Below are 24,195 nucleotides of genomic sequence, written 5' to 3'. Positions count from 1 at the left end.
AAAGGCAAGTCTTTATTGCCAAATGAAACCTTTTGGCAGGAGCACAACTCCCCTTAACTCAAAAACAAGAGTAAAACAAACTCTCATCCCAGAAGGAGATCATTGCTTTTCTAGTCCCATGGAGGTTGAAGAACTCACACATTTCTTGTGGATTTAGCATTGCTAAAGGAAGAGAGACCAATGTCTCCAAAAGAACAGTTGAAACCGGCTGCTCCATTTACAATTAGAAATTTACTGCAGCACTGAAGACATTTCAAAAGACCTTTAGATTTCTAAAGTACTAAACTAACAAAGCATAAAAAGAGACATTTGGTGGAAATAGGTGTGTATAGTGTAAGTAATGTCTGTATCTCTCAGAAAATTATCTCATGGCAGTGCTTATCCTGGGAGAAGAACCAATATCTTACACAAAAGCAAATGCCTTTACTTTGGTTTGGAGAAGCTTCAAGACAATTTTGAGACAGCAGTGAAAGGAGCTTCATCTTTTCCCTCTCCACTGCAATGTGTAACCCACTAAAAGTAGGGATGATGCAGTTGTTTTAATGTAGTCCCTTGTTTTAATTCTACAGGCCACTTTTCAAGACTCTACAAAAACTAACAAAAATTTTGGCACATCAGTGTTAGGAAATGTCATCTCCCTCTCACCCTCATGATTATGTCTGGATATGGGATAGATTTGAAGCATCTTCTACATTGCCTTGGAAAAGCTTGGAATCAGGAACAGAAAATCTCAGCACAAGACAGCTCCCTTTTCTGAGTTAAGAAGAAAAGTGCCATTTACAGAAAAGAACCTTTATGTTAAAAAGCATATAAAAAAGCCAGCAAAGTAATATGCACCAGAGAACCTCAAAAAACCAACAGAAGTCTAACAAAGCCCTGTGTCCGCCTCAAGTCACTTGAGTTCACACTGGACCTTCCTCTGTCCACCCAGTTCTGGAAAAGCATCACGTTAAAGAGCATCTCTCAATGGAAGAATGGTTGAAGGAACAATTTGCTCACAACAGCTGTGGGGGTAGATAGAGATATTTGAGTTTTCTCCAGGAGTAAAAGCCTACTGAACACAAATAGCTACTATTAGTTGCAAAATTGCATTGAACTTCAGCAAAAGTTTATTCCTATTAGTTTTCTTGTATCAAACACTGAGCTAATGACAGAGTGCAAAGCAATTTGACAGCCATTGATTCTAAATATAAAAGAATTCTGTTACAACTGGGTTATTTAAGTTTTTTGAAGCATTACCCAGGACACCATCAGACTGCTGTCTCCTGTGCCATGGAGGAGGGATGGCAAACACTGCAGATCTTGTAGCCCTCCAGCATTTGAGCCACGCTGCCTTCCCTCTCCAGCTGCTTGAGGAGTAACTCACTGGCACTTACCTACAGCAGTGCCACTGGAGTTTTCTGAAGTGCCAGCATTGATCCACTAAGAGTCTCCCTGGTGCTCCTGAAGTCACCTTCATTTGCCATCACTCAGCTGTGGTGCAATGGTCTCTGCAGCACCATGGAGGGAGGGACCTCTTACGGCAGCGATTGCACAGTGACGACAATGCTGCATGTTTGTAAGCCATGCTGACACTTTCCCTAGCAGAGTAAAGTCAATTACATCATTTGAATACCTGCACAAGTTTCAGTACAGAAATTGTAGCAAAAGATACCAGGTATGTAAGAAACTATGTGTATTTTTCTTTCTCAACAAAAGGCAAGTAATTTATTGAGCACTACATTATTGGCTGCAGAAAGTTTGATGAAAGTATTTTGTCCTATTTTAAATTCAAACCCAAATAAATTTCCTTCTCACTTGAGATAAAGTCCTTTTTTAAGCATTACTAACTTTGCAAAGCATGAAGTGAATTCTTTCCTGTTGCTTTAGCAGGTCTAGATTAGCTAGAGCTCTTTAAATGTTGCCCATTTCATCATGCAGCCAGCAAGGGCTTGGTTTCACCTAGTCAGTCATTTCACTGGGAGCACAGCTGTGCTGATGGCAGTCAGTCCAGAGGGATCAGCAACAATTACAACAGTCCATCTTTCTATTTCTTGGGCTTTCTGCTTAGGGCATGTTTGAACTTTGCAAATCTGTCAAAAGAAGCTGCCGATACCATTCCCTGGGCTGTTCTCAGCAGGATCAGGTGGTAACTCCCAGCTCGGATCTCACTGCAAGAGGCTGGCCCAGGCACACGGGGTGATCCAGCTGCACAGCAGCCCCAGCCTGCATCCTAGAACCATGCCCTGCATTCTGTATGTGCCACATCACACGTTCAGCTACTGACTACCGTCTGTACCAGGCATTTCTGACTGCTGACTTATTTACCTGATAAGCATGCTTCCAAGCCCCAGTGCCTACCAAAGCTGCATGTGAAGTCTGAACAATATATTTTTATTTAAACTTTTCCTAAGGTGGCTGTCCTTATCACAGAATTTATAAAGAGTGTCTAGCAGCATGCAATCAATTCATGCAAGTCAGCCTGGTGCTTCCTCTCAGCTGCATTATGAGTAGCTACTAAAATTCCCTTGCATCTGTACACTAAGATTTCCTGCTTTTCAGAACTGAGCGAGTTTGACTTGTACTGCAGCTGCAATGTCTTGCAACTCCATGCTTCTATTAAGTTTGCCTAACTTTGCAAAGCTCTCAGGCACATTGATACCAAAGGCTGAATTATCTTATGCAGTAACACTGCTCTGTCATGCCCTGGGGGCTCAGGGGTATGACCAGCCTTGCTTAACCACCTGCAACAATATGCAGACACATCTCTACTCTGGGTCCTGTTTGTGCACTGAATTTTGCTTTCCAGCTGCCTAGCCAGGGACTGCTGGACTAAGCAGATCATCTTCAGCAGCCACCCTTTCTCTCCAGGCTGGCACCTCAGGGCACTGGAAACACAGGACATCCTAGAGGGGGATAATTTGCAACCTCTGAAGGAAGCCAAACAAAGTCAACCAAATTTCAAATTTAGATCCCTTGATCAACTTACTCAGTTGCATATATATATATATACATTATATACATATCATTTTGCACAGCTAAGTTTGTGGCAAGAGAAAGCAATACAGGATGTGAACCAGTTGAAAATTTGGTGAGTATATAATGACAGTGAACAAAACCTGGATTTCCTCAAAAACTTTAGAGAAAATTTAACAGCAAAAAGGGTCACAGGTAAAAATTGAATTAAAAAGAAAAACTGAAAATTAAGACCTTTAGCAGTGCCAGAACACAATATTGGTCAATAAATTTGAGTTATGAGTTACATGCTCAAATTTCTTTTCACTTGCCACTTATTACTTAAAAGGACTCTATAAAAAGCTTGCCCCAACTTTTGGTCTCACTTTTTCCAGGACCTGTTGCAATGAAACAAAATCTGCAGTTTCCCCTCCCAGGCTGGAGTTTCTCCCACAGAGTTCCCATAAACTTTTCTTTTCCACTCTTCAGACTAGAAATAAATATTCTTGGTAGACTTCTTTGAATGCCAGGGCTGGGCTGGCTAATGAAACTAAGTCCACACAAGTCACCAAAGATTTATCAGTAAATCTTCTGACCTAAAATCTCTACAAAATATTGTAATGGTGTAAGGTCAGGGTATACAGGGATGGGGCTGTATGAGGACAGAGGTACACAAATTCTTTGTATTTAGCTTGCTGGGCTTTGACCTATCTCAGTCTTCTGCCTCAAATCATCATAACTAATTTGTAATGCACAAGAAAATCCTCTTTTCATTATGAATGTGTTCAAATAATCCTAGCTTAATGTATGAGGCTTGTATTGACAAGCCTTTCTACAGCACTTCATTTAGGTCACTTTACATTCTGTTAATCGGCTCCACAAAAGGATAACAGTAAAATCTGCTTTCGGACTTCATTTATATTTCCTTTCTCATAAAAATGTTCCTGCTATTATGGATCAGATCACAATAAGGTTTAATCAATCGGCTCTTGATGATGCAACAAATACCATCATAAGAAATCTCCTAATACATCAACCTTTTGCACAGCCAGTTCTCCCATCAGCTTAAACTCCAAATCAATCCTAAAAATCTAAACAAAACAGCACAAAATAGAAAACAGATTTCCCTCTGGGTGAGCCGGGTCAGACAAAAACACACACACACAGAGATATACACACACAGAGAAAATAAATATCGAAATTCACATTAAAACAACTTCAGTGAGATTTTCCTTCCAGAGGAGAAGCAATTCATTTAAATCATTCTTTAGAAAATAAAGCAGAAGATAAATGCTCCCTTCCCTCCTCCCCGCCCAGCTCCCGCTTCCTGAAGCCTTCCTCCTGGCACGTACTTTTTGGGTTCAGCCGAAAGCATTTCCCTCCCCTCCGCACATCTGCTCTGTGCAGGGCTGCCGAGCTGCGACTCATCCTGGGGAGTGCTGGAAATCCCAGGCTTTTAAAAGCTGCTCCAAGCCCCTCCTGGGCTGCCAGGCTGCCAGCTCCGGCAGCGATCGAAGAGCAGCGTGGCCCCCAGCAAGCCACACGACCCGTCAGTCACCCCCAGTGACTGCTGCTCCAAGTGCAAATAGATGACTTCAAACAAACAAATCAACAAACCCTATCCACACCCAAATACCTCACAATTTAAAAATAATACATATATATCTATATCTATATATCTATATACATATATATATATATACACATACATACATATATATATATGCATACATTCATAAATACAAACATACATACATATGTTATTTATTTATTTGTTTGTTTGTAAAAAGGATGGACACACAGAATAGCTCGTTTCCAGGGCAGCCCCGCTGTCTGTCTCTGCCCAGCCCATCCTGGCTGTACCCCAAGCCCCTGCAGGTGCTACCACTGAGGCTGGGCACCCTTTGAGAGTCAGCACCTGAGGCTGTGCCTGCTGTCCTGCACTCTGAGGTGGCTGGAAGCAGCATCTGGGCATCCCCTGCCACCCCTCTTCCCCAGCCTCCACTGGCTGGCCGAACCTGGCTCCAGCTTTCCCCTTGCACAGCCTGTGCTCCATCCCCACAGCCCATGAGCCCCCTTGGCCAGGTTAGGGTGGCTCTCCCCTGCTGCACAAGTGAGCAGAAACATGCCTAAGCCATGGGTTTCCTGCAGGGCTGCCAAGGAATGGTATAAAACAGAACCACTTCCCAGAAACTCAACCTGCAGTTACCAAAACTTCATTTGCACAACATGCCTTAACATTCAAGCACTTCTCTTCACAGAGGTGCTTGAATAGCCACAGAAAGTTTAGTGAGCAGCAGTGAATGGGTCACAGGAATTTCTTACCTCACACCAACTTGTTGGTGTCATGGTTGTAAAGATGAGTATTTCAGAAGCACTGGAACATGATGTAAAGAGCAGGGATCTGATGGCAGGCATGCTCTTTGAGAGCCTCTCTCCTTCACCCAGGGTAGAAAGACATTAGAAAAGTCTTTAGACTTAGAGATAGGTTTCGATCTCTATATCATTTCTATTTTCAATGTATTAATATTTTCCACATACTTGCTTTCAGTGTTCCCCTTTTAAAAGGTGGGAATGGAGAAGATGTGTGAGAATGAGTTTTGTCTGGACAAGAAAAGGTTTAAAGCAGTAGAGAAAGGAGGTAGAAACTACAATTTAATCAAAGTTCAAGGAACTTACATGCTCCCTCCATCTAGGGCAAGACTGGTCACAGCTCCTCAGGAGAATCTGAAAACTGTTTCTGCCCATAGAGTAACCCTTTTAACTGATGATTTTAAAGTCAGTAGATATTGAACTACAGGTGTAAAACTTACAAGAATGTTGTGAGTTACATAGATAATCTGCAAATGGTGGAGATTCTAGACTGGAGGCCTAGATTTCAAAACAAAGTTTATTTTGACATTTAATAACCCAAAGACACAATGAATATGTTAGAATATATTGAACAGCCAGCCAGAAAAGAAAAAACCCAAAACTATTCAGTGAAAACACAATATGGTGTTATGCACTGTATTATAAAAGTCAAATTATGGTATCATTGTCATACATAATTTAGACACCAGTACTGTTTATTGGTCATTATGACTTCATCCTTGGGTTTCATTCCCTACTGATTCACCTTATTTCCATTCAATCATTTGACCTGGCAGGTTCTGACTCCCTGCTCTGAAGATGCCCAGTTGTTAGCTGCTGTCTTTCAGTCAGTTGTACACTGGCATCTTTTAGGTCCACCTGTTGACCTGATCTCTGTGATCTGCTGGCTGTAGATCTGTTTGGGAGTGAACCTCAGTTCTTTCCATTACTTTGTATGCTCCAAGTTCAAATCCAACATACACATACATTAGATATTGTTACAGTTACATTTTTTTGGTTACCTTACAACTTTTTCCATAAATATTGCCTTTCAGAGGAAAATCTATACACAATATTGGAGCTACTATATACATTAGTGATAGTTTTAGAACCTGTTGATTTATAATTTGTTGGCTAATAATGTTTCTCAACTCCAGTTTAAATTTTCTGTATGTCAACAGATATCACACAAGAAATTACCAACCCTCTAACATGCACAGGAGGGTTCTCTTTTTTCCTTTCCTTACAGAAGTAACTAAAATACTGGAAATGCTGCTCTCTGAGATCTGAAAATGTCCCAATGGAACTGAGGAGCCAGACGTCCTGAGGAACTGCTTTCTTTGCTCATGTTCACTCCCACATCTGCAAGCTGGAGCTGAAACTTCTCTGAGTACAAGCCACTACATACAATACCTCACATAGCTGGATCAAACTGAACCCTATCTTCTGTGAGATATTCTGATTTCAGTTTAGAATTGGATACCAAGGGGAAAGTTAACTGCCAAATAAAGCAAAGTTCTTCATGCTTCAGACTTGTTTAGACTGACAGGTTCTTGACTGACAATTTAATTTGGCTCCATGAATGACAGTGTTTAGGTACAACTAAACCTCCAGCCAGAGGATTATTGAATTCCCGTCCCCCACATCTCTCTTTCCTCCTCTGATATCAAGATTAGTTCTTCATTAGGCCTTTCTATTTCAGCTGTTTGTAATTAATCCTAGAACATGAGAAAATGCAGTAAACCAAAGTGTTTGGACTCACTGAGCTTTAGGAACTGTACTTGCATGCTTAAACTCACTGTGTATTTAAATAAAAGCACTGAAAATCAGTGTCTTAAAATTAGTCACAGAAGACAGATTGCTCAAGTAACTGGAGAAACAGGTAAGGGAAATAACTGCCTAAAAAAAGGTCAGATAAAATGCCTGAGACACAGTCAAGATCCAAGCACTAAGTGGTAGCAGTTCTGTGTGCAGATTTAAAGGAACCAACCAAACATTGAACAAAATACAGGAAATAAGTATATGTGGTTGTTTGGAGTTTTTTTTAGGAAAATAGACTACAGTGATTCAGGATGAATAATAGCACTTTAAATTTCTATGACACCTTTCATCCCACAGGCTCCCAAAGCAGTTGGCAAATTTAACAAATTGAAGGACATTGTCCTCCATACACTGGAATCATTTTATCCATCACTAAAGGCATCCTTGCAGGAGCAAAAAAAAGTGGTATCTGTTTAACAGGTTAGATCTATTGTGACAAACACCACATCTCAGCAAAGCTACAGGGAGAGCATAATTGTCAACAGCTGGAATGAGTGCTGAATCCTGGATTAATCAGTGGTTAGAAGTAGTCTGCTAGTATTTTTCCAGTTACCACTGGTGACGATGACTTTATCACAGATCTTGAAGAGCTGCCATGCCCAGGGCAGGCTTTCTCATGACCCAGCTCCTCTGGGCACCCTCCTCAGCATGAGGTGCCTTCACATGCCACCATCCTCCTCCTTGCAACACTTGAGTGTTATATTCACCAGACAGAGTGAGAGCAGAGATTGACTCTAAACATCCAGGCATGAAAACAGACCCAGTGGTCAATCAAGAGATGCTGCACACTGAGAAATGTAGAATCATAGAACAGTTTAGGTTTGAAGGGACCTTTAGAGGTTATTTAGTCCAACCCCTGTGCAATTAGCAGGGATGTCTTCAACTAGATCAGAGCCCCTTGAATATTTCCAGGTGATTCATCACCTCTCTGAGCAACCTGTTCCAGTGCTCTACCAACCCTCATTGCAAAAGTCTTCTTTCTTATATGTAATCTAAACCAACCACCTTTTAATTGATTTGAACAGTCAACTTTGATCTAAGCCTTCACCAAAGCCTTTCTCTCATTGCAGCTGTATTTCTGGAAACACAGAAAGTGTCAAAGGTGTTTCACACACAACAGACTGTTCACATACACTGATTCCTAAGGCACATGGGTCTGACAACAACCTGACCAGATCCTTGGAAGTCTCTGAACATTGAGGTTAGCAAAGCAGGCTCAATTCGGTTACAGATTACTGTCTATAATGGCAAAGGGAGCAGAATTGCACTGAAAAGCTCCTCCAGGAGTTTCAGATTGAGTGGGATGGAGTGAGCTTCACACTCCCCTTGTCTCACAGTCACATCAGGGATCTCTGTCCTCTGTCTGTCCAACAATGGCTACTGATGGTACACCTATGGCTACTGATCACTGAAGAGTGAAAAACAAGGTGAGTACAGCATGATTATTAAAAAAACTACAAACAAAACAACAAAAACTGGAAGAAAGAAGAAAATTCAATGAAAGCTAAACACATAACCACTGAACTGGTACATTCTAGCTTGAAAAAGAAAAGAAATAACATCAAAATCCCTTTCCAGGTGTGCTGTTGGACCAAAAGACTGTCAAGGTCTGATGAGTAATCCACAGTTACATGTTAATTTTGGGATGGAAGAGCAGCATGTTTGGAAATGTGTTTTGGGCTGTCGAATAACCAACAGTGAAATAAAAAGTGGGAAAAGAATCACATGCCAATTAGCAGAATGGATTTATTGAAAAGTCCATATTTTTCACTGGTTTAAAAAAATAGCCACAAGGTTGATCCAGGAACTATTCTTGGGACTGTTATAAGCTGCTATACAAACACTCAATGTCATCCTGCTGAGCTTCTGACAAGTCTAAAAAGTCTCACATATTTCGCATGGCAGCTGAAATATTTTAATTGCAAAGGAAAACAAAGTGTTAGCACGGCTCAGGCCAGCTGAGTGTGAATGAAACAACCATAGAAACTTTAGGGCTTGGAAAACCTGCCAAGCAGTTGCTTAGCCAAGTGCTTCTCAAGGTAGGGTTAGTCGTCATGGACAAGTGGCAGTTTTTCAAACACTAAACTTCTACAGTATAATCTCAGCTTTAGGATATGAATGCAGCCAGTTAACATCAAGGTATGAGTTAGACAATCACAGAATTAGAATGCAAATCTCTCTGTTACAGTTTGCTCTTGAGTGACAAAGAAGACCCAACAATGCTTATCTAGGACACATCATATGCACAGGTCTCACCAGCAAAAATGTAAATCTGTACAAGCTTGACTCTCTCCTTCTCCTCCTCCACTAACAGAGCATATTCTACTGGCAATGATTAATTGGCATTTGTTTTTTCCTTTCTCCTTCACCTCTGCTAAGCCTAGAGAAGTTTTTCCTGCTTTCATTCTGAGAGTGAGAAGCTGAAGGTACCTGAGGTGGTTGTCCCTGCATAAACAGGGGCTTCAGCATAATTGCTATCCCTCTCTCCAAGCCCCTTCTCTTACAGAGGCTGATATTCCTCCTATTCCCTTATTCTACCAGCAGCAATGAGTTACCAGGACTCAGACACAACTTTTCATCCCAAGCTCTCTTTTAGAGTCCCTCCACGGAAAGAACAACCCAGTCAAGATCCACACCCAATCTCATTCATCAGCTGATGACATTAATTTTCTCAAGTACAGCAAAGGATTTTCAGCCATGGCTTAGAATCTTCATGGCCTTTGAACACCCTGCCTCCCAAGGAGAGGGTCCTCAGCATCAAGCCACAGCCAAGGAATGTTATCTCTGCTGGAGACACAAAATGGCAGGGGAAGAAATGCAACTGTCAAATGACCTGAGGGAGGAATTCAACTTCATAAGGCTCTGGGGGAGACATTCATCTTGGGGACAGGAATCTGGGCTCTTTGTTACCACTCCCAGCACTGCTATGCACCCTCTGGAAAGGCTGTTTGAACTGGAATGGAAATGGACCTGTCCTGGAACAGGGACCTCAGATCAGCATTTTGCTACACCACCAATACTGTAAACTTATTCAAAAGACAACCTCTTTTACTTTCAAGATTCAGTTAAAAAAACACTTTTCTTGATACCAGTGTTTTCCACAGGAAAGACATTCTGATTTTTTACTAACTCACAAGTTTTTTCTCCGGCCTCATTCAATCACAGAGTTTCTCCAACAGCTTGTGGAAAAACCCTAAAAGTCACAACTTTTGCTGTCAAAGTTATGGCAGTGACAGTCACACAGATTTTGTTGTTGTTGTTTTGTTATCTTCTATATTGAAGTTTTCCATTTCTGGTCAAAGGTGACTTCTTTCTAAAAACAGAAACATTTTCACACTTTAAATGCTTAAAAAAAAATCCTTTTGTGTAAAAAGCCAGCCTGGAGAATTTCGTCCTGGCAGCTGAACAAATCAAAGTCCTATCAATGCTTAGAGAGGTAATAAGGTTATAAAAAAGAACCCCAAATTTGGTACTGGCTCCCTATTTTAGACACCCTTCTTAAAAGAAACATCGAAACAAGGAAGCACTTATAGATCTTCAGTTCCTATATGACAAAGGATGAAAGAATATACTTGGATGTAAAGCAAGTGTGACCCACATGTCCTTGAAAAGGGACAACTGTTACAATCCAGAAGGAATACATGTTAGGCAATAGCTGTGCTACTGCCCTGAACACTTAGCAGAAAGTGCTGTGGCCTGTTAAGTGCTGGCTCCAGGGGCTCCAGCACAGCCCCTAACATGGCTCTGATGGTCCCTGCTGACACGGTGACACGGGCTCTGTGTGCGCTCCAGGTGATGCTCTGCCCTGTTCCAACCATGGCACTTTGCAGAGCACGGAGAGGGAAGCACGTGTGGTGTGACCTTTCTGAGCTCAGCCCTGTCCTCACCCTGTCAATGATCAGACACCAGTTCCAGCTCTGCAGGAACCTGCAGTGTAAACCATTCTCACCAGTCACCTCCTAAATTAGGGGAATTAAAATCCAGGTTCTGCTGAAATGATGGGCATGAGACGGCAATGTGCTTCGGAAGATCTCAGGAGGTACTGTGATGCAAAAAAATCCCCCACAGTTTCTTCAGCCATTTCAGACCAAATAATACTATGGTTTGAATTGCTCGTCAGATAACATTCCCCTAAAGCACTGGCTGAACCAGAAGAAAAAAATGAAATTTAAACTACAAGCTTGTTTAAAAATTTGGCTTGATTCTTGACTTGAATATCTTCAAGACTCAGTGACAAATACCAAACCCATTGTTGATTCTTACCTCAGAAAACAGAAGCGATAGTGTTCCAGTAACTGAAGTAGATGCATAGCAGTACATTCATCCTGAGGTGAGAAGAAACTTGAATTTCATCTCTGCTAGAAAAAGAAGCCATCACTAATACCTTCTGGATGACAATATGACATGTGAATCTGGTTTTCAAATACAGATGCTAAAACTAAAGAAAAATAAACCCAAATTGCCTAATCTTTCTTTCAAATGGGATCTTCTCTGCCTTTTTGTCTTCAAAAATTTCAGTTCACTTGCAGAAGAAAAGGAGGAAACACTACTTGGTTGTAATACCTCAGGAAAAGATTTCATACTTACATTCACTGGGTTTTTCTCCAGAAGAAAGAACAAAAAAACCTGTTAGTAAAAGACATGTTCTTCCCTTCACCAAACATTCTCTGGTCTAAAATTCCCTCTCTTTCAGACATAGATAATTTCTCAGCTTTCTTGGTCTAATGCCACATGAGTTCCTGTAATCCCTCTCCCATCTGGTACAGAAGTCATCCGGATGCACTTACATTACTCGGCAAAACAAATATTATTAAAAAAATCCAGCACTTCACTAAAATGAAACATTTCAGAATAAAACTCTTTGCCTGGGAGCAGGGCATATAAATGAGGAGATTTGATGAGCACCACAAAAGAAGCTGGAGTGGGACTGAGAAGTCTGGGCTTCTTCAACCACCTGGTGTCCCCCTTCCCTTTGCAACAGGTACTCCCACAAGTAGCTTCTTTCCCGTCTTTCTCACAGAAACCATAACACAAATATGCACATTTCCTGAAAAGAAGACAAAGTTTTGTTTAGTCTAGAAATCATTAACAAAGAAAGCTTTGAAATGAGTTGTTTGGGTTTTTTTTCCCCAGACATATAGTGAATAAGGGATAGCCAGAATGTAAAAAACAACTATCTGCTCTAGGGACTTTCAGGAATGGATACTTTTTCCCAAAGCTCAAAACTTCAGGGCAGAGAGAGAAGAAGACAGAATAAGACATTAAAACAGCAGGCTTAAAGGACATTTTTATCAGGGGATATGGAGAACTACACAGAACAACTTAGGGACCATTTTATGTATGACTAAAAGAGGTTTTGTGTTTCTTCTAAACCTTTTAAACAGAGTGTTTTGGGTTTTTTTTTTAAACCACAGTTTTATTTAGAAATACTACAGAAAATTTTGCATTAGAACTATACACAGGTCAGATCACACACTTTCAATTTCTGGGAGTGCCTGCATGCATGTGCACACATACACATACTTCAACAAAAATTAATTTCAATTAAAAAACATTTCCTAATATAGGGAACAGGCCTTATTCCTGAAGTTATCTCTATCATTACTGATCATTTATTCCGGCAGCTGCAATTTTGAACTCTCCATCCAACTGCTCAGCCCAGAAGGCTGGTCTACAGAAAAAAAAACATTTTTTTGTTCTTTCAGAAGCATAAAGGGGTGTTAGATTGTAAAGTGAGCTTTGCTACAGTTAAACTCATTAAATACAGCTGCATATTACAACAGATAAACAGTATTAAATAAATTCTTGAGTCTCCTTATTCTTGTTAAGCTTTTCCCAAAAGTCATAAGTACTCTCCCCACCTTTTTCCCAAACAACACAAAGAATAGGAAGCAATGTTTCTTTGTCAGAGCTACACTCTGGCAACAAGGCACATGACTTTGAGGTTTAAACACTTTAGCGACAGCTACGCTTCTATCCAAACTAATTTATAGATGAAAATAAAGAATTAGAACAGTGAAAAATCAAAAATTCAGAGATGGAAAACCATCTCCATCTTAGACTATCCATCCTCTCTAGCCAGCTCCATGAGTCAGAATGGCATACTGCCATTCAAGGAATGACTGGAACCATTCCTTTTTATAACTGTAATACAAGAAGTAATCCAATTTGCTTCAGAGTAATCCAAACAGCCTATAGCAGATTCTGTCAGGCAGAGAGCACAGGTTTGTGAGCTTTCAGGTATGTTTAGAATTGTACTACTAGTCCAGCTACACCATGAAGTTCAGTGTTGCAGCTCTGCCAGGAAGCAGCAGCTGATGCTGAGGAAAGAGGTGACACACCTCATTCAGCATCACAGCCACAGTGTACCTCTAGAAGTCCAGGAGGGAAAAATTCCTGTGCTCAAATGGCAAGATTTGCCATAGTTGTTTTGTTACTATTAAATTAAAAAATTAAATCCAAAAGTCACTTCATCCATCTCAAACTTGTTGAGCTGAATGATGGGAAATTCAGATTTGGTGTTACACAGGAGAAATATTAAGTTGCTTTTCAGTGAAAATTGTTGATACAAATACAGTTTTATTATCCTTCCTGTCAGTTTCTCTTTCAGTCTTTGATATGAGTAACAAATCACTTTTCCTAAGTCATGGAACCATCTTCTACTGTTAAATCATAAGCTTCCATTTGGCTTATCTATTTGTGTTAGGATAGTGAGAATAGAAATTGGTTTACAACACCGATCCTCATAAAAGCATTAAAAAAACATCTTTATTGGATTTTCTAAAGAGACCTATTTCTGGGCACAAATCACCAGGATTTGGCCTTTACTTTGACAGAATCAGCCCTTCTTGTTCTATATCCTTTACTTAGCTCACTTTTTAAAAGTCTGCCCAACACAGAGCTGAGTCACAGAATCAGTTAGACTGGAAAAAACCTTTGAGGTTACCAAGTCCAACAGCACCACCTTGTCAATTAGACAATTGCACTAAGTGCCATATCCAGTCATTCCTCAAACACCTCCAGGGATAGTGACTCCCCCATGTTCCTGGGTTATCCATTCCAATGTCTAATCAGCCTTTCTGTTAATAATTTCTTCTTTATATCTAACCCAAACTTCCCCTAGCACAGCTGAAGACTGTGTCCTCTTGTCCTGTCACTGGTTGCCTGGGAAAAGAGATCAATTGCCACCTGGCTCCAGCTTCGTTTCAGGGGGCTGTAGAGGGTGATAAGGTCACCTTTGAGCCTCCTCCTCTCCAGGCTAAACACCAGCTCCCTCAGCCACTGCTAATAGGACTTGTGCTCCAGACCCTTCACCAGCTTTGTTGCCCCTCTCAGGACATGCTCCAGCACCTGTATGTGCTTCCTGAACTGAGGCACCCTGAAGTAGACACAGGACTTAAGACCTCACCAGTGCTGACAACAGGGGAGGAATCACTTCCCTGGTCCTGCTGGCCACACAGGTCCTGATACAGGCCAGGATGCCATCGGCTTTCTTGGTCATCCAGGCACAGGAATCAAATTCAGGTTCTATCCTGAATAGGCCAAAGTCTGCCCTCTGCAGCTGAGGCTGTGTCTTCTCCCTTTACTTGTTTCTTTCAGTGCCTCTTGCTTCAGACCTCCCTGACCCTGGTTTGGTGTAACGGGAACATGGCGTGATGCATAGGGTGGCACCGGGCAAAACCGTGCAGCCTCAATTTTAGCCATGCACTGACTTGTTTTTATTTCACTTAAGAGGCCTCACCGAAGGCATGCCACATTCATTACCATTGTAGCACTTTATAAACATCAACCAAAGGAATAACTACATAAACATCTTGTTAAATTTGCTGTCACTATTTCCTCATGATCTGATGATAACTGCGTAACTTATTGCTAATACTAAGTATTAGTCTTAACAGATTTGGCACATATAATGACTTCTACACCCACTCCCTGGCATTTCTGTTTCCCTGCTTCCTGATCACCACTGACTTTGTGTTACCCAGAGAGCCTCCTACTTTCTCCAGAGAATTTTGTAACCTCTTATCTGACCCCACAGCTTCTAAGGGTGAGTTGGTACCATATTCTTCTGGACATGGTAATTCTGAGTGCTATCATACATCTCATCATGCAGGGAAGATGCATCTCAGACAGAAACAAAAAAAAGTTTTAAAGTCAAAGTAGAGGAGTTGAAGGCATCTTTTTCTTTCCTCTGTGGTGCAACAATTACAGCCACTGATCTGGTTTAATAGTTGTCTCATTAAAATATTTACTACAGTCAAAACTGAATATATAGAACTGCTTTTTGATTTAGAAAATGTAACGATTCATAATTATTTTTGTTTAAGAGAGGTAAGAGAGCACCCTTAACAACCAGGGTGTCAGCAAACTCCTAATTTTAGTTTTACAAATGCTGTTCCAAAAATATCTTCCAAAAATTTTTGACTCAATGGTCTGAGAAATACGTACACAGGAAACTTAGCCTGAGATTTAGATTTATTTTCCAGAACTATGGGGTTTTGGATGCTTATACTGAGAGATTAATTTCTTGGTTAAGGTTAACTGAAGTTAAAAAATACTCTACTAAACCTTCAGTGGTCTGGAGAAAAGGATATTTGGTAGATTTTAGAGAGAAGTATAAAAGCAGAGTTTCTGAGGATGAGCATGCTAGCTAGTGCATGTCCGTAACATTTTATAGGAAGCAAAGTATTCCCAAAAAGAGACCAATAGTTTCCATAAGTTTATGGAATCTCTAAGTTTACCTTGTACCTTTTGAAGAATAAAAGTTTGATAAAACCAAAGAAGTATCCATACATAAAATTTTAATGTTAACTAAACCAAAAATTGCTTAAAACTTTAGGGTATTACTACTGTAGTAAAAGCCAGATTTCTCAAAACATGCTAGCCTGTGTTAGGTAATAGATTTCCATGATGCCTCAAACCCTCAGGATTCTTGCTTAGTATAAAGAATAAGGAAAGTCTGCTAACAAAGCTAGTGCTGTTTGTTAGTCAGGTCTAGCATGAAATGGTTTTACATTCATAAAATGGTATTACACTCACCTACTGCTTTGCACTCACCCATAGCTCAAAACAGGAACACAGAACAGCAAGAATCAGCTGAATAAAATGGATCTGTGATGATTTCACTGGGCTGTGGAGAACTGCTGAAATTTTATAAATCTGTGAAAAGTGAAGAGACAGTGAGTTATGGAGCCCTGGCTTCTCCCGTAGTAAAGTGTCTGCCACATTTTGATCTTAAAATAGTGCCACTATTCCAGAGGGACATTTCACAACAGAATTGACACCTTACTCACCCTATGGTCCCCCCTTCACTTAGCTAGCTAACAGATATCCCCCCTTAGCAGAGAGACTCCTGCAGTAGTTCACATTCTGGTGTCAGTCCCACACTCTTGTCCTTTAGTGCCAAAACACCATCCAGCTTCACATTAAAATACTGCTGGCAAATCAAGGATAAAATCACTAAAAGTTTAATGTATCCACACATGTGTTGGGGGTTGATGAAAACTCTGACTTAAGGCCATGGGAAAAATCCCGTTAGTCATGCAGAGCAAAACATTACCCACACTACCCCCTGAATAGTTGTATGCAAATGTAGCTAGAAAGTTCTATGGTTTCTATGTTGTTATTGGTTAGAATTTGGTGCATTATTTTACATATTCCTAATCCCTGGTTCTAATTGGTTCCTTCCCCTCAGACTCCACCCTCAACCTACCTTGTATAAATTACTTTCTACCCTGCACCCTGGCCTTTTTAGTGAACCCCATACTGTTGTCCAGCTTATGTGTTTGTTATTTTTGTATTAAAGTATTATTTTTCAGGCCACTGAACCATGCCCATCCCTCATTTATTCATCACCTTCTGGAGGACCTCTGACCAAGGATCCTGAGGTAGCACCCAGCCAGACCATCTGGGCCTGGCACGCTACACATGTGTTAACATGCTAGAAATTATTAAATTTGATTAATTCTTTCAGCCATATTTGATTGTGTGAAAACTACTTCAACTTTGACTTGCCCATTAAAGAACTCTCTCAAGCAGTCTTCCAAAATTAACTGACAGACATTTAATTTACTTAACCTGCTGCCCATTTTCACGTTTCCTATCCTGGCTAAAAATTTAAAACATTTTATTCTGCTTCCTAGTTATACCTTAGTTAGCAATGTAATGAAAAAAAAATATCAGTGTGATAAAATCAAGAACTCAGCAAAGGACTCAGTACATCTTCAATGTATCACACCGGACTAACCAAGAGCTCTTTATTTTCCAGGGAAGCACAGATTTCATGGGAAATTTACTGTATTAGACTAGAATATTAAAAAATAAATAAAATCAAAACCTTTATTTTATTTCAGGTTGGTTTGTACAGAAATTAGTGTAAATAATTTTCCTGTGTTGTCTGACATGACTTAATTTCTGGCAGTTAACAAACCAGAAAACTACCTTCCCCCTCTGACCCAGAGAGAATATACTAACTCTCATTCTCATCCAGGGGTGACACCACAAATATTTCTCTGCCTGAACTGCTTGATGTGTGGGAGTAATGGAAAAAGTGATTAATTAGAAATTACCTGGTAAGGGAAGAATAGCTGTAAGATCTTTTTTTTCTGAAAGAATGCTTTTCCCCTTGGCCACCCCTCCAAGGCACTGAAAATGGAAAAATCTGGGTGAGAAGTTAAAATGTGCCTTTCAGTAATTCAGGTCATGTGTATTTTACAGACTTTGATGTATGAAAATATCTTGTTGACACTGAAAAGACTTCTACACTGGTAAATTCCTGATTTTTAAGAATTTTGATCCCCAGGAAAAAGCTTGAAACATGAGGATTTTATATCAGCAAAGCTCTGCATGCAAATACCGGACTTCCTTTTACAGGGGTAAATTCTAAATCCTGCTTAGCTCTCATAATAGTCCCCTTCAGTCTGAGAGATTTCTGTAGCATGCATCAGGTGAGTGTCATTATTACTCTCCTAGAAATTCTTCTATTAATGTTTTCTGCTTATACTTTAAGGTAAAGAACTTTTCCTTGCCCAGGACACCACTCCATGATACAGCTGCAGTTTTCTGGAGCTGAGATGTCCCTATTGGTCTACAAATCAAAGAAAGGCATTCATCAACTACATCCTGATTGTGCAAACATAAGTCCATGGGGAATCAGGTAGACTCAAAACAGCAGAGAAGTCTTGCCCTCTTAAACTGATCTTTCCCAGGCTGGTGATTGCATGGAAAGCACCATGGAGAAAACAAAACCAAGCCACACCACAGAGCAAAAGCAGCTGAGCATCTTGAATTTCTTTGGACCTGCTGTTCACAGTAATGATTTAAACCCAAGAAATTCATGATTCTACTGATGTCTCACATTTCTGCAAAGTACCCTCATTGGTTTAACCATAAAGGGACAATGAATTCCCCATTCCAGCTCAGCAAACTTCTTACATGATCAAAAGGCACAGAACCCATCAAATTATTTCCAGTCCCATTTCTTCCCCATGATATAAATCTGGCCACATCAAAACAACCACATCTCTGTTGCACTGATGGCCCTCCTAAGACTGAGCTGTCACCCATATACCACTAAGTCAAACCTGTCAAACTGTTCTATGACCGCTAAGCTAAGACCAAATGACTTCACCAGTGGCCCCTGGGCTCTAACAAGTGGAAAATAACATTGATCTTAATCAGATCAGACACCAGCTTCTCTCAACTCTATCTCAAAGTCTATTTGATTTCATGCTTCATTATAAAATCAATTAATTGTTTCATTGCCTAGTCATTTTATGTGCTTCTTATGGAATATATTGTGTTGATATTCAAAAGATAGCAGGCACTCAGGATATTTTGCATTATCCATACACAGTAAGAATGGAAAAATTATTAAGACATGCAGCACATGTAAACCAATGCCATGAATGAGTTCACCGGACCATCCAAAGCAGTGTGATCAATTGTACCAGCCAGGGGGCCTTTCCTGAGTGCCTAAAAGCCCTGCTTTCACAGGGCCTTCCCAACCTGTGACAAAGAGACAAGGCCATCCACAAATCCACCCTCGGCCTCACCTTCTGCCAGTGCACAAGCACTTGCCAGCACAAGAGCTCAGCCTCCTCAGAGCTGAAAGCAGAAGCATCTTCAGTGCAGTGAGGTATTCTGGAAACTGAAACTAAGCATGAAACACCAAATTAATTAGTACAGACATTACAATGTTCTGGACATGTGGAAAAGTTAGGCCATCATGAGGCTCTTTTGTGGCTGTGCAATAATGATTTAATTTTCCATGCAACACATAAATGTGAGTGGATGTTTATGGAAAATGGAATCATTAATTCAAGCATGGTTTCCTAAGGAAGCTGATTTTTAAGGGAGTTATTTATAGATTATTCTATCAAGCTTTTAATTTACATCTAGATTCAGTAAAGTACTTAGCCATGATGCATTTAAGTTTGAGATGCTGCTCCATGAATATATATAATTAGAAACATTCATGTCAGACAAATGGGATTCTTACATTAGCAATGAGAGAAATAAGTTGTTAAGATTTAGCCCTACAAAAATATGCATATATCTTTACCCCTGCAGAGAGTATTTGCAAGAGATGTGGGCTGGAAAACTGCTTTTCTGTTTTTATGTTAACTTCTGTCACAGTTGCCATGGTCATATTCCAAAGAGTATTTTGCCTTAGCCTTCATGGTTAAGTGCTCCTATAACAAATAATTGATTTTTTTATGTTGGATTTCATTGCATTCTGCCACAACAAGGGGTGCAACAATTCCCCTGGGCCCTGAAGTCTTGGACCTCAGGCAGCTACTAATGACCAACAGGAAAAGATGACCACAGGATGGGTCTTGGTTTAGCAAAATTCAGGATCCTTTACTGAGCCAGGGACCAAGACAAGAACGAGGGCAGAGTCATGGTTTTTATATGCCAGGATACGGGTGGAGTTTAGGGTCAGAGTTCAATAGCAATACAAGCAGGAGACTGCAAAGGGGTGGATTGAGGAGGGCAACCAATGGGAAGAGCTAAGGGGGGGACACTGCAGTAAAATTTAAACCACCGAGGGTACGGGAAAGGAAGAACATTCTGGGGCTATTCCTTATCTGACAAAATAGGGTGGGGTGCCTTTTCCCGGGCTTGAGGGGGCACACCCCACAAGGTGGAGGGGCAGAATCTTCTTTAAGTCACGCCCCTCACTCAATGCTGTCTGTGTAGGTGAATCCCCACCTCCTGGGGTGGGGGCACTCCACAACTTCCCCTTTTATTTTCTTTTAGAAACAGAGGATAGTCTTCAGGTTATGGCCCTAGGGTATTCTTAAAAACTTAAATTACTTAGTACTTATTGGACAATTTATAGAGTGATTATGACAACTCAAAAAGGGATTCCCAGAGACATAAAGAACAGTAGAACAATACTAACATAACAATGACAATTATAAAACTAATAATTTTAGCTGAACTTGTGACAACAGTCTCAATGGAAAGACTCTACTTTTGAAAAGTCCCTTCAATCAGTCTTTAGTTTTTTCTTCTTAAGTCTTCATTTTCTTCTCTTCTCTTCTGCTAGGTACTCAGGAACAAATTGTTAGGGTTTTTAGACCAAGAAATGCAGCACATTTGGTGAGGGTGGCTCAGCTCTAATTTGTCTTGAGTTGTTGCCTCGTTTGTTGCTTTTTCTCTGAAATATAGAATTCAAATCACCAACTAGATTATTTTGAAACTCACACAGGGTGTTATATGGGTAAACATGAAAGGGATGCACACAAGAAATCAATTTTGACATATATAAAGATTAAAAGGTATAGGTAAGAAAGTAAGTTTAATGTAATGATTAATGTAACACATAACTAAAGCCTTCTCTTTCATTTCTTTGCTCTCAACTTACTACCCTTTATTCTTAGTAAACCACTTCTTTTCCTTTTTGCTCCCTCTCACTGTCTCCCTTTTCTTTTTCCTTCTTTCTCCTCCATTTATCTTCCTTTTAATAGTCTTTTAAGTGTTCTACACTACCACCCCTCATCTTACCATCAAACAGCTTACATACACCTCCTCTTCACTTGATTTTTCATTCTCATTAGAACTTCTGTTACTTTTCCACTAACAAGAACTGTAGTTTAACACATGAAGTGCGAAATTAAAACACATCATTTATAAAAACACAAAATAAAACTCATCATTTGTAAAAAGCTTTTTAAACTGGTGAAAAATCAAACCTCAAATTAGACCTATTATGCCTTCATACTCCCCCCTTTTATTATTTAATTGTTTGTGGGGGAAAGCGATCGTTATGGTGTAGTAAATCTTTTAGAGATTACTCTTTATCATAAGAGCCATGAATATTGTCATTCTGCTGGGCCCCTTGCAGAAAAGGCAATAGGCAGGGCATAAAGAGTGTATTCTGGAAAATTTATTCTTCAAATTAATTAAAATAGAGGGATTTTATGCTTAATGGGAATAGAATTCGCTTGAATAATTTTTAAAACTTAACATGAATAGTGGGAGTTAGGATTATTTGTCTCACATTAATTTTTTGTAACTTCAGCTGGGAACTGTTTACATTATGTATATATGAAAATTAAGAGAGATATTAATAATTTGTAATAAATTAACATTAACAAACTAAATAATAATACTGATACTTAATACAACTTTAGTTATTATAAACTACTGATGTCTTTGAATAGAGACATGAAAAAAAGGTACTTAACTTATAAGACTTAAATTAATACTATTAAATCAAGCTACTCATTTTTAATGAAGACTGGGGGGCTGTAAAATATGGTTTTCTGTAAGAGATGGTTGCAGGAGAAGGCTTGAATGGTATGTAAGAAGTGTAGGTGTTACTCTTGGCTGTTCCTGCTAGATAGATTATCTAACAGAGGGACTAGAGGAGGCACTTAGCAAGCACTCACTGAGGTAGATGTTGCCAGCGGAATTGCTTTATGCAGCAGGGATGTTCGATAGGCTGGTGGAATCAGCATTATGGCAGAAAATTTTAAACTGAACTTAAAATCAATTTCAGTTGAAGTTAATAGGTCTTGAATATAACTAGAAGAACAATGGAAGAAACTTAAAGTTTAAATGACTAAAGCCTAAAAGGAAGGTATTATAAAGATTATCTTAGGAGAACTTGAAATTTATACTGTTAAGCTAAAATTAATAACAATATATTGCCTTTTAAAGTAAAATAGAGAATGAAAGCAAAACTAAATTTGACATCTATAAAAATAATTTAGCTTCTTAATTTAATAAATTCAGACTTGAGACAGCAAAAATAATTAAATAAACATATCTTCAACATAATATAAAACTCACTTAAAATGATCTAAATATGACTGAAAGCATATTTACCAGTGAGGGGGAGTGTTAGAATTAGCACAGAAAACTTGCACAGTTACATTAATTTGTTGTATAGAGCAGGCTTGGTAGTAGTAATAATGTGTTTTTCCTTTTCCTTCTCTGTCAGAAGTGCTTGGGAGCTCTGGGTCTCAGATTTTGTTGAACCCAGCTTGCCCTAACATGTCTTTGCTCTCAGTAATAGTAGTGGTGGTTAGAAGTTTGCTGGGAATGCCTGTTGCCACAATCGAGGCGGTGGTCACCAATACAGGCACAATTTTGTTGAGCACAAGATTTCTTGGGAGAGTCTGAATAGCAAGAGCTGTATCTAAAGGAGGCTCCCGGCCCTGGAACACAGGCTTTAAACTGATGGCTAGAGTAGGATTTGGATCAGCCTGGTTTCAAAGGGGCCATATTGTACCAGCAGAGGCAAGAAAGTGGGAGACTCTCTCAAAAGAAGGGGTGGAAGCACTGATGTCCTGTGCTGGATAACCACAGTAAGTTGTCAGGGGCTCCATTAGGGGAGTTATGGGCACCACCATTTTGGGGGTAGTAAACAAAAGGATGGTTTCCAGAGCGGGGCTTCTGGTTCAGTCTTACCTGTAAGAGGCATGTCCTATAATGGAATGGTCACAACCTCCAGAGGTGGGGCATTTGGGGGAAAAGGGAGAGCCAGAGGTGGAATCGGGGGCAGGAAGAGAAGGTGAAGAGTAGGAAAACAGGTTCCAAGTGGCACGGCTGTCACTGTCTTGGAAAGGAGGGTCCGAGGTGGCACAGCCAACACCACTCCAGAACAGGAGTTAGGTTGTTAGCCCGGAAAAGGGCTAAGGAGGGTGTGTGAAAATCAGAGGGTAAGAGAATAAGGGGAACTTCACAGAAGTTAGAAGGGGGTTTATGGGAGAGGTGACTGACAGCAGGAGATTTTTACACATTGTATGGTGGTATAGGGTTTCTCAGATGGTAGAAGAAATGAGCAGTAATCAAAGCACTATAGTGTCTTTCTTGATTATTAAATCATATATGGTCACACAAACTAAGTCCCAAAAGTTGATATTAAAGATAGAGTTTACAGACATGCTGGGAAAGGTGTTGTAAAGCCACCAAACAATCTTTTTCAGATCCCTTTTAGAAAACTCTCTCCCAAAGGAAACTAAAAGCTACTTAAAATGTTTATAAAAGTCCTGTTGCTCCTTTGTAATTGTTGTTCCCATGGATTTCTCCTTTATCCTTGTCCCCGTAAGCTTCCCCCCATTCAGCACTAGGACTGGTCTGGTACCCCAGTGACCATCGTATCATCAGGGCCTCAGGGCCCTTCGAGTTGCTACCCCACATTAGGTGCCATTTGTTGCAGCAAGGGGTACAACAGGATTTAGTTTTATCTAATATTCCTTACGCTTATTCCTTGATAATCTGTCATGTTCTCTTCTTCTGTGATTAACAAATATTCTTTGGAAGTGGCACACAACATTAACCTTGCCCTACTTTTGAGGTGTCAATGATTGACAGAAGTCTGTCTTGCATCTCTTTTGAAACCATTCTTTATTCATATCCAAGCTGTAGAAGTTTCACTCAGAGCTGAGCTTCACTCAGAGCACAGTACCCTGCTTTTGACACTGACAGCCACTAATTCTTTGAAAGAACATTCACCAGGACTTAAAAGAGGCAGATATGGAATAGCTTGCTGCCTACAGAATGACTTTTTCCCCCTTTTAATTCAGAACAGTTTTAGGTCTCCTCTCATGTTATTATCTTATTTTCTTGATACGA

At 40.0% G+C, this 24,195-nt stretch overlaps 1 protein-coding gene across 8 annotated transcripts in view; it reads right to left on the bottom strand.

Moving 5' to 3' along the window:
- Positions 1-24,195, bottom strand: part of LOC107203034 (melanopsin-like) — a 75,873-nt gene that overhangs the window by 32,279 nt on the left and 19,399 nt on the right. Inside the window, exons 1-4 of one of the 8 annotated variants that reach the window (XM_033513977.1) lie at positions 17,676-22,284; positions 16,165-16,266; positions 12,062-12,154; positions 11,371-11,462 (exon numbers count right to left, since the gene is read on the bottom strand). In XM_033513977.1, coding sequence (XP_033369868.1) covers positions 11,371-11,427 — 57 coding nt within the window. In that variant the 5' untranslated portion in view covers positions 11,428-11,462; positions 12,062-12,154; positions 16,165-16,266; positions 17,676-22,284. Of the gene's footprint in view, positions 1-5,259; positions 5,373-11,370; positions 12,155-16,164; positions 16,267-16,400; positions 16,691-17,675; positions 22,285-24,195 lie in introns of those variants that run through there. The other 7 variants (XM_033513978.1, XM_033513975.1, XM_033513979.1 and 4 more) reach the window with 7 other exon arrangements.

The sequence above is a fragment of the Parus major genome, chromosome 4, assembly GCF_001522545.3.
Source record: "Parus major isolate Abel chromosome 4, Parus_major1.1, whole genome shotgun sequence".
Lineage (NCBI taxonomy): Eukaryota > Metazoa > Chordata > Aves > Passeriformes > Paridae > Parus > Parus major.
Note: the sequence above shows the minus strand (reverse complement) of the source record. Positions and strands in the feature narration are given on the sequence as shown.